Raw genomic sequence first — 9,935 nt, 5'->3', positions numbered from 1 at the left:
AAATCACACAAGAAGATATGCTATGATTCCATTTTTGGGAAACAAAAAATAGGGAAACTAAACAATTCTTGATTGCAAGGGCACATTTAGGTAAAACAATCAAGTGAACCAAGGGATTGCAGGAGAGGAGCTCTATGACTTCAGGGGGCAAGAAGGAGGCTCACACGGCAACTTTCTCAGGTCCTGGCACCTATTTCAAAATCCACGTAATGACTACAGAGGCGTTCATTTGATTCTTTAGAACATACAAATATATAACATACAAATATATTTTTGCAGTCATCTGCACATATGATGCATCTTACAATTTAAAATTTTTTTTAAATTATGCACTAACAAGACAATGTGATACATAGAATGAATGTTTGCTACCTGCCAGGACCCAAGCTAATTGCTGTGCACAACAATCCCTGAATCACAATTCTATTATTCCCATGCTGGGGCCACTTGGGTCACTGGGAGACATCATCTCTTGTCCAGAACCACACACGAGGAAGGAGCTGGGTAGGGCTTTCTTTCATCTCAGGCATGGCTGATTCCAAAGCCTGCTCCACCATCTGCCTCACTCATAGCATAGGATGTCCAGGGTAGTACAACAACCAGAGTCCCTTCACTTGCCACTGGGAGATGTGAGCGTGTACTTGGTGCAGGGTCATAGCCCAGACCAGACCCAGGCCCACCCACCCACTCACCAGACAACCCAAGCCAAGCTCAGGGAGTATATAGCATGTCCCTGAACACCGTGTGAGGCTGCAGCTTTGACGTGGAGCTGACTGAAACACCCTAAGGAAGTTTTAGAGCAGGTGATGCAGCTGCCTGTGAAGTGAGCTCTGTGCAGATGAGTAACATGCAACAGAGTGGGCAATTCAAGCCTTGTTAGGAGCCCCAGGTTTGCCAAGTGGAATGTAACTCTCTAGCTTTTTTTCTTTTTTAAGATTTTATTCACAGTACAAGTGGTGGGAGGGATGGGGGAGGTCTGGAGAGAGATAAGTAGGCTACTTGCAGAGTAGGGAACCTGATGTGGGGCTCAATCCCAGGCCTCTGGGATCATGACCTGAACTGAAGGCAGACACTTAAAAGAGTCACTCGGGTACCCCTCTTCAGCTCTTTCTTAAATGCTCCCTAAATAAAGACTTAAAAATTTTTTTGGAAAGATTTTGTTTAGAGACAGAACAAGTGGGGGGTAACGAGCAGAGGGAGAGAATCCCAAGCAGGCTCTATGCCCAGTGTGGAGCCGCATGTGGGGCTCAGTAATCTCACAACCTGAGATCATGACCTGAGCTGAAATCAAGAATCAGATGTTTAACAGACTGAGCCACTCAGGCACTCCTAACATTTAGTCTGTTCACTCAAGAGTATTCATTCACCGGTATCTACCAAGTGTCAAGTTCTGTAGGGCTGAATTCAATGGGGATGTTGATTTGCCCTTGTCCTGGGACATAGCAAGAAACACATCTATGGAAGGAGAAGTCCTCAAAGTATTTAGGAAAGCAGAGGGAGAAATGGGAGAACTCTACAAAACTTCTGGATGTAATTCCTTTTCTAGAAGTGTAGAAAACCCAGGAAGTGCAAAAGCTGGAAGCTATGATAAGAAAAACCTTAAGCTAGGGATTTCTCATGGTAAGTATCGTTAAAGAGAAAAATGACAAACCATGTATTATTCACAGCAGTCCCCAAGATCAGGTGGGACAACTGAACGAGTTACCATGTCCAGGAAGATTTAGTGCTAGTGTGAACGGAGATGGAGAGGTACTGAGGAAATAGAGGCAGGCCCACTTGGCCAAATCAGATGCAGTGCAGGGAGAAAGTCTTCCTCACTCCAGCCAAGGTCCTTGGGAATTCAAGGCTGCTAACACCCATGGGGGAAAGCTGCCAGTTGCAGGGTGCCCACCCAGGGTGGGGGGGGGGGGTAATCTTCCCTTCAGCAGTGCTGAGGAACTGACCATCAGGTAGGCACCACTGAGTCAAAGTGTTTAAGATGCCTATTCCAGTTCGCGCTGGCTTAAAGGCACTGGGTCTGGAGCCATGGGGCCACTATGCTGACAGAGTGGGATGACAGGTCTGAGCCACCTTGCGGTGCTGGGTTGGGGCAGAATCTTAGCTGTGAACAAAAGAAATAGGATCTCTCTCCTGGAGGCAGGAAGATGCCCTGGGCAAGCTAAACCTAGGTGGCTAAGATCTGTGAAAAATTCCACCTACGATCCCTTGCCTGATTCATGCTGGGCACAAGTCAACTATGCCAGGGATTCTAGAGGGAAAAAACAACTATTTATTGTGGGAATGCCAGGAAACAAATGCCTGAGCAAGAAGCAAAAGAACACAGCAAGGTCTCTGGTTTGGAGGTCCTGGCCACTAGCACACATAGCTTGAGAGCAGGTATGGGATGCCATGATTATTCTCTGGAAGACAGATGAAGTTGCCAGAATATATCGTTTTTCAAGCCCTTGTTCCCTGAACAGGCCCCCTACCCCAGATAATGCTAACAAATAAGCTGTTAATACCATCTACTCCTCTCCCTGCTCCCATTTCCTAGGTTTCCTTCTGCACCTGTTTCTCCCCACCTCCTCCCCAGCCATCCTGATCCCAGGAATTAACTGGTGTTGCTAGCCACTTAGAGCACTACAAAGTCCTATGGGTTCAAGGCCTAAGCACATTGCACTTTATAGTTCTACAGGTAGAGGTATCCAAACTTGTTCTGCATAGCCAATGCACAATCACCATGCTTGAGAGCTACGGGATCCCTTCACTACCCGTCCTACTGGAAGGGGCCCTGGAAATCAGGTTACACAGACATTTATAGCTCTTTGGGAGTTCATCAACAAATCACTTAGGTTCCTCAAAACCTCCACTCTATTTCTCTAATTTTTAATGGGTCAAATGTTACTAGGACTTCAGGAGAGCTGTTAAGCATATTAAATAGAATCGAAAACACAGAACAGATATGGAGAGCACAACAGGACATTTTTGTACACACACCTGTACAACCCTCCCAGAACCTGAAGGCAAGCTGACCTGGTAACAGGCTGGGGCCCCTCCAGTGGTTCCTACTCTACCTTTAACCTAGGCTGGTATTCAAATATAGAGGCCACTCAAGAAGTGGCCACACAATCAGAAAGGGACAGAACATAAAGACTCCTAACTCTGGGAAATGAACCAGGGGTGGTAGAAGGGGAGGAGGGCAGGGGGTGGGGGTGAATGGGTGACAGGCACTGAGGGGGGCACTTGACGGGATGAGCACTGGGTGTTATTCTGTATGTTGGTAAATTGACCACCAATAAAAAATAAATTCATTATTAAAAAAGAAATAAAAAAATAAAACAAATGGTAATTTGGCCCTTAAAAAAAAAAAAAAAAAAAGGAAGTGGCCACACAACTGGCATACAGCAGGGCTATCACTAAAAGCCAATTTACTCTACTCTGGCCCTACAGAATTTGCCAGTGCAGACATTAGTAAAAGAATTATCAGGTCTGACCTTAGAAAAAAAACTCCAAGGGCACCACTATAATATTTACAATTATCCCATTTTTTTGGAGTGTACACAAGAGTAGTGGGTGGGGACAATCTCAAGCAGGCTCCATGTCCAGCATAGAGCCCAATGATGGGCTTGATCCCACAACCCTGAGATCATGACCTGAGCTGAAATCAAGAGTTGGCACTTAAAAGGAAACTCCCAAGAAGCACTATGTTTTATCTAAAGCAGGCTTTAGAGAAGTAAAACTGAAGTCAAGACTTGAAGTAATCCCAGGCATCTTGATCTGTAAATGAAACGCGGAAATGGACAAGACTTTTAGAAACTGTTTATTTTCCGTCAACCTTATTTCCATTCTGTTCCTTCTGTGGAAGAGCAGCTTAAGACCACTCAGTGGTTGTTCCTACCCATTCAGTGGCCTGAGCAGTGGGAGCTGCAGACCAATCTTCAGTGGCTGGCTGAGCGCTCCAGTCTTCTGTTAAGAAAACACCAAAAAACAGTCAGCCCCACTGCCACCAGCACTGTGCTGTGAATTCCACCAAATACACATTTCAAAGGACAAACACGCAAGGCCAGACCACTTCAAAAGCACCCAAATTCAATCTGTCAAGTTATCAGCACAGCTATACCGCACTGGCATAAAAACCTTTCAATACTAGTATATACAGCCATGGAGATCTTGTAAGTTAGAGAATTACCAAAAATCCAAGTGACTAGCCTGATCTATCACAATACATACCAGTAGGGAACTGCTGAATAGGCACAGAGGGCACCTGCACGCCTTCAGACCAGTCTGCAACTTCAGGCTGAGTAGCAGTGAACTCAGGAGCTGGAGCCGTCCATTCACCCTGAAATTCCTCCTTAGTTACAGCCTTTTCAGCAGCAGCCTGTTCTTCCTTTTCAATCTGGTTAAGGAAAAAAAGTTTATTGGGACAAATTTTATTTCAAAGAAGCATAAACCAAGATGTCTGATTTGCTATGTAACCACAGGCCTTTGCGGAGGAAGCTTACCTCTTCAGGATCTCTGTAGAAGTAGAGATCAGGCATGACTTCCCATGGGTGCTCACGGGAAATGGTGCCACGCATGCGCAGGACTTCCCGGGCTAGCATCCACCACATCAGACCCACTGAGTGAGCTCCCTGCAAGAGCGCCAGGTTAAGAAGGGACACCTAGCCACCTCCCAATTCCACTTTTCTGTCCCATCATCTAGATCCCTGGTACCAAGAAAATAGACACATTTCCCACTTTAAGCACTTATTTTTAACAAGGAGTACTCTATAATTAGTGGGTCTCCACTGGACCCATGGGAATTAAAATACAAAAACACAACTGTCAAGAACCCCCCGCCCCCAATGAAACAAAATACCTAAAGAGTGCCTGGACCCTGGTATTAAAACATCTCTAGGTGATTCTTACATGGAACCAAGGTTTTGAGACCAATACACTGGACCAATTTGAACCATATGCAACCCACCTTTTAAGGACCTCATTGCACGATTCATCAAGTTGCTCTGAAAACCGAAAAAGCCCAGTAATGCCTGAGTCGCCCAAATAGTTAAGAAATATGGAGAAAAACAGAAAACACAGACCATCTAAAAAACGGGTTCTCCTTAAAGCTCTGACATATCTGAATTCTACTTGTAGCAAGAATTACTATCAAACTCCACTCATTGGGCCAGAGACCCTTGTGGTGTTAGCGAAAAGACTTGCCCCTCATGTAGCACACTACCTACACTTGTGAGTTCATCGGCCAGCCAGTGGCCTCAACTCCAAGCTCTAACAATGTGCAGAGGAATGCCCAACTGTTTCAAGAGTACTCACTATTGAGGCTCTAGTGTCATAATGCCGTTACCTTGTTGTTGCAAGGGATGGCAATGTCCACGTAGCGCAGAGGAGAGTCTGTGTTACACAGAGCAATGGTAGGCAGGTTAACGTAAGATGCCTCTGTGAGAGGCTGGTGGTCAGCCCTGGGATCAGTAACCACCAGAAGCCTTGGCTCTCGGAAGGCTGCCTGGATCTGGTTAGTGAAGGTTCCAGGAGTGAAGCGGCCAGCAATAGGAGTGGCTCCAGTAGCGGCAGCAAATTTCAGCACAGCTCGCTTGAAGAATTAATATCAAGAGTTAGCAGTGCTCCGGGGATGGCATCCCAGGACCTCCCCAAATGTCCATGTGCAGACACTCAGTTCTATAGCCCCAAAGCAGCCCATGGAGCTGGAGCCCTTCTACTATCCCCTCAACAATGAAAACATCAAAGCACTTCACACCCACAATTCTTTGTCCTCTATGCTACCTGAGAAATACTTATAGACCAGGGCCCAGAAATGCTAAGTACACCCCACCTCCAGGCCGTCTGTCTGGAATGCCCTACCCACTCCCACATCCCTTAGATCACCTGCAGCTCACTGGCTTCCTCACATCTGGAGGCTCCAGGGCCACACCGCCTGGTTTCAAGAACCAACTAATTCACTCCTGGAGTGAATGTGGTAGGTTATTTATGTGCTTCTAACTTCCTCATGGGATCATGAAAGTTAAATTTACCAACACAGACAGTACAACAATGCCCGACAGCAATAAGCACTTCCACGTTCTGGTTTAATTTCATCCCAGCTACCCTATTTTAATAAAGCAGGAATATACGCTCTTTCCCTTTATAAAACTGGTTTCCTGCATCCCTTCAAAAAAGGCAGACTTGGTGTTTTCTTGCTGTATCTCAAGCCCCTAGCAACACTAGACTTAATATAAACACTCAGTAAATTTCTGCTGAGGGAAATTGAGAGTGGGCACTAATTTTCGTTCTAAACAGTCTTCTACCATGCACTGAACTCTAAGTCCTGTCGCAAGCCAGCTCCTGGGGAATAACCCCCTGGAAAACAATCTTAAACTCATGGGAACCAGTTTTACCATCAACCTTCAAGTACAAGAGAACCTGTCTCACTATACAATTTAAATGCCTGTCAAAATGCAAGCTAAACATCTTTTTCAAATTAGAAATAAATGGGCTCAGCGAAATCCTTGCTCGAGCTTTTATATATAGTGGACTCTTGAACACCACCATTAGCTTTAAACCATGGAGATCCACTCATTAAGGACATATTTTACAGTACGGTGTATTTTCCTTTCTACAGCTTAAAATATAGTATATAGTATGTGTTAACAAAAGGTGTTAATCGACTGCTTAGCTTACTGGTGAGGCTGCTAAAGGTCAACAATAGGCTATTAACTGTTAAATTTTCTCAACAGAAAAAGAATTGTCAAAAGAGAAAAGGGGCAAAACAGAAGTTTTATCCCACTGGCCATTTAAAGAAATTAAGTTTTCTTTTGTGTTGGCAAAGATTCTTACTCTTAGGAGAATTGAGCCTTAGAAAGGGAGTGGTACCCTATTAGAAAAGCTTTCTTGGGACTCCTGTGTGGCTCAGCAGTTGAGCGCCTGCCTTTGGCTCGGGATGTGATCCCAGAGTCCCGGGACTGAGTCCCTTATCGGGCTCCCTGCATGGAGGCTGCTTCTCCTTCTGTGTCTCTAATGAACACATAAATAAAAACTTAAAAAAAAAAAAAAAAAAACCGTTCTTAAAAATTTTGCAGTTGAGAAACATCTGGGTGGCTCAATGGTTGAGCATCTACCTTTGGTTCAGGTCTTGATCCTAGAGTCCTAGGAATGAGACCTGCATTGGGCTCCCCACAGGGGAGCCGAGCCTGTTTCTCCCCTCTGCTTCTCTCTCATGAAGAAATAAATCTTAAAAAAATTGGAATGGACACCCAAATTTTGACTATTTCATCATTTTAAAAAGAAAAAACGGACTACAGAACATTCTGATAAACCATTTTTAACAAGATCAACTCTACTTGGTGGTGCACGAAAATACAAGGATATGAAAACTGAAGCTCAACACACCACCAGATGCCAAATTGTATACGTTAAAGACCTCAAATACTAGCAATTCAAGATTTCCAAGTAGTAAAATACTTTTTCTTACTTTTCCTTACACCAAGGTCTGTAAGCATATTTTTTATAAAGAGCATATTATTTACAAACCTGGCCAGTATTCCTAGATGATATAACACTGACATCAGCTGGGTTTTCAATGGCAACAATGGCACGAGCTGCCAACAGAAGCTTCTCCCAGGTTCTCTTCAGATTTATGATGTAGATACCTATGATGGCAGAGAGCTTTTTAACACCTCACGTAACTTGCAATGGATTTTCTTCTCAAAAACAATGTAGCAGTGAGTACTATCAAACTCCAGTCATAGAGACAAGCTCTACTGGTGTTAGCGAAAACCCTGCTGTTTATATAGCACACTTCCGACACTCAGAAGTTCATTGGCCACGGTGGCCTCAACCTTGAGCTTTAATAGTGTGCAGCCCCTGATTCAGCAGGCGAAGCACATCTCTCTTCCTGCACTAAGCCTCCCTCCATCAGGCCCCCATGTGGATTCCTTCAAGTTCTTAGCCACTTCTTGGCCTCTCGCCACTTTCCTTTTCACCTGTCTCCATGACAGATTCGCCTGAAACTGCTTTACAATGTGCCACTCCCAGGCTTATGTCCTTCAGTGGCTCCATCTTTGAGCTGAAGCACTCACTGCCTTTCCCACATGCCTTCCAAACCTATTTGTTCCTATCTCCTGCTCTGTTTTATGCTCAGAATTCAGTCACATGACGAGACCCCTGGGTGGCTCAGCGTTTGAGCATCTGCCTTCGGCTCAGGGCGTGATCCCGGGGTCCTGGGATGGAGTCCCACATCAGGCTCCCTGCATGGAGCCTGCTTCTCCCTCTGCCTATGTCTCTGTCTGTGTCTATCATGAATAAATAAAATCTTTAAAAAAGAAAATTCAGTCAAATGAACACGTATCAGTACCTGCAAAATAAAATGCACAATACAAGATAAGCTAGTGAGCTTCCTCATCATCTTTGTATCTCACAGCTCCTCATGAAGCAACCCACGTCCCATAATCTACCATTTGACATACTCTTCCACTGGAACCCGGAAAGCTAGCCTTCCAAAAACCACCAGAACACTTTAATCTTTAAAATCTCTTAAAAGTAGGGATGCCCGGGTGGCTGGGTGGTTTAGCTCCCACCTTCAGCTCAGAGTGTGATCCTAGGGTCCCACATCTGGCTCCCTGCATGGAGCCTGCTTCTCCCTCTCCCTGTGTCTCTGCCTCTCTGCGTTTCTCATGAATAAAAAAATAAAATCTTAAAAAAAAAAAAAAAAAACAACTGTAATCTCTACCTTCAGCATGGGGCTCAAACTCACAGCTATGAGAACTGGTCGCATGCTCTACAAACTAAGCCAGTAACGCACCCCACTTTTACTTAGTTTTAAAGCTTATTTCCAATGAAGGGATGTGGTTTCATTTGTAACTTAAATGCAATGCCCTTCCCCCCAAACCAAAGCAAAGACTAACCATCACTTTTCCTTTTGTAGATGTACTGTTCCATTTGGAAGTCAAGGTTGGTGCCACCTAAGTGGGTTCCTGCTGCAAGGAATTTGAGGACATCCTCCTCCTTCATTTGCAGAACATCAAGGGCTCCGGACATTGTTAAAGTTTCCCTTTAAGTTACGATGGGAACCTGAAAAAGCAGTTAACAATCCAGCCATATTCATTCCACTGATTTAGGGACCAGATGCATTCTAATTACTCTTGAGAGCTAAACAACTTCCTATTGGAATCCAACCCAAGGATACTTTTCAGTTTACAGTCTAGTGTAATGACACAATAGAAGAGACGTACCCCACACACTACAGCAAACCATCGAGTGTGCAAGTGGGAAAAACACCCAAATAAAACGAAAAGTGAATTGCCACTTAACCCTCCAGGTCAACCAAGTACGAAGATAGGAGTCATGTTCAACAAACTGCAGAAATTGAGCAAAGGAAGCAGAAATGCGAACAAGTTTTTTTTCAAGCAGACTGCAGGTGGGCGCTTCAAAATCCTATGATCACAACTAATTTTCTCTAAAACCTTGCCAAGAACCTTAACAAGAAAGGGATAAACCAATCCGCCCGAGCCGTTGTAAATAGGCGCCTGGGCCTGAGCGCAAGGCCGAGTGCTGGGGCCCGCCCCGATCGCGGCGCGGCGACGCTTTCTGCACCCCTGCCAACCGGCGCAAACGAGTCCGCACGCCCAACCCCCGCACCGGGCACCCCGGGTCCAGCACGACCTCCGCGCCCTCCCAGGGCATTGTGGGAATTTGCGGGCCCGAGCCCGACCACGTGCGGGGCGGCCGGGCGGAGGCGGAGAGCGCGCGGGGCCTGGGATAGACTCGCTGTCCCCGCCGGCCTCCATTCCCGGCCCCCGCACCCCGCACTCCCAACAGGAAGCCCTCCTGGTGGCTTTGGGGGCGCCACGAACTCTACAAGACACTCACGCAAAACAACGCCGTATGGACCCTTCCCTGGGTAGCGCGGAAAGGACCGGCGGGCGGAAGTGACGTCCTTATATACTCCGCCAGCAGCCAATGAC

At 45.7% G+C, this 9,935-nt stretch overlaps 1 protein-coding gene and 2 non-coding genes across 3 annotated transcripts; all 3 read right to left on the bottom strand.

Annotated features, from left to right (window-relative positions):
* Window positions 1-3,776: 3,776 nt before the first annotated feature.
* RPSA (ribosomal protein SA) lies at window positions 3,777-9,885 on the bottom strand. Its single transcript, NM_001252230.1, has 7 exons — window positions 9,841-9,885; window positions 8,877-9,042; window positions 7,504-7,622; window positions 5,324-5,569; window positions 4,482-4,610; window positions 4,210-4,375; window positions 3,777-3,945 (listed from the first exon to the last, which is right to left on the bottom strand). Exons 2-7 carry the CDS (start codon window positions 9,007-9,009, stop codon window positions 3,851-3,853), a joined length of 888 nt encoding a protein of 295 aa, NP_001239159.1. The 5' UTR covers window positions 9,010-9,042; window positions 9,841-9,885; the 3' UTR covers window positions 3,777-3,850.
* On the bottom strand, window positions 5,108-5,262 carry LOC119865457. Its single transcript, XR_005377299.1, has one exon. It is a non-coding gene; the product is annotated as a small nucleolar RNA SNORA62/SNORA6 family (small nucleolar RNA).
* On the bottom strand, window positions 7,685-7,834 carry LOC119865458. The gene has a single exon (XR_005377300.1). It is a non-coding gene; the product is annotated as a small nucleolar RNA SNORA62/SNORA6 family (small nucleolar RNA).
* Window positions 9,886-9,935: the final 50 nt, after the last annotated feature.

Source organism: Canis lupus, chromosome 23 (assembly GCF_011100685.1).
Source record: "Canis lupus familiaris isolate Mischka breed German Shepherd chromosome 23, alternate assembly UU_Cfam_GSD_1.0, whole genome shotgun sequence".
Lineage (NCBI taxonomy): Eukaryota > Metazoa > Chordata > Mammalia > Carnivora > Canidae > Canis > Canis lupus.
Note: the sequence above shows the minus strand (reverse complement) of the source record. Positions and strands in the feature narration are given on the sequence as shown.

Excerpts from the sequence above, each read along its gene's own strand:
- RPSA (NM_001252230.1), bottom strand. The coding sequence starts at position 9,009 with ATGTCCGGAGCCCTTGATGTTCTGCAAATGAAGGAGGAGGATGTCCTC. Across the intron at positions 7,623-8,876 it reads CTACAAAAGGAAAAGTGATG|GTATCTACATCATAAATCTG; the intron begins GTTAGTCTTTGC and ends CTGCCATCATAG. Across the intron at positions 4,611-5,323 it reads CCATCCCTTGCAACAACAAG|GGAGCTCACTCAGTGGGTCT; the intron begins GTAACGGCATTA and ends GCGCTCTTGCAG.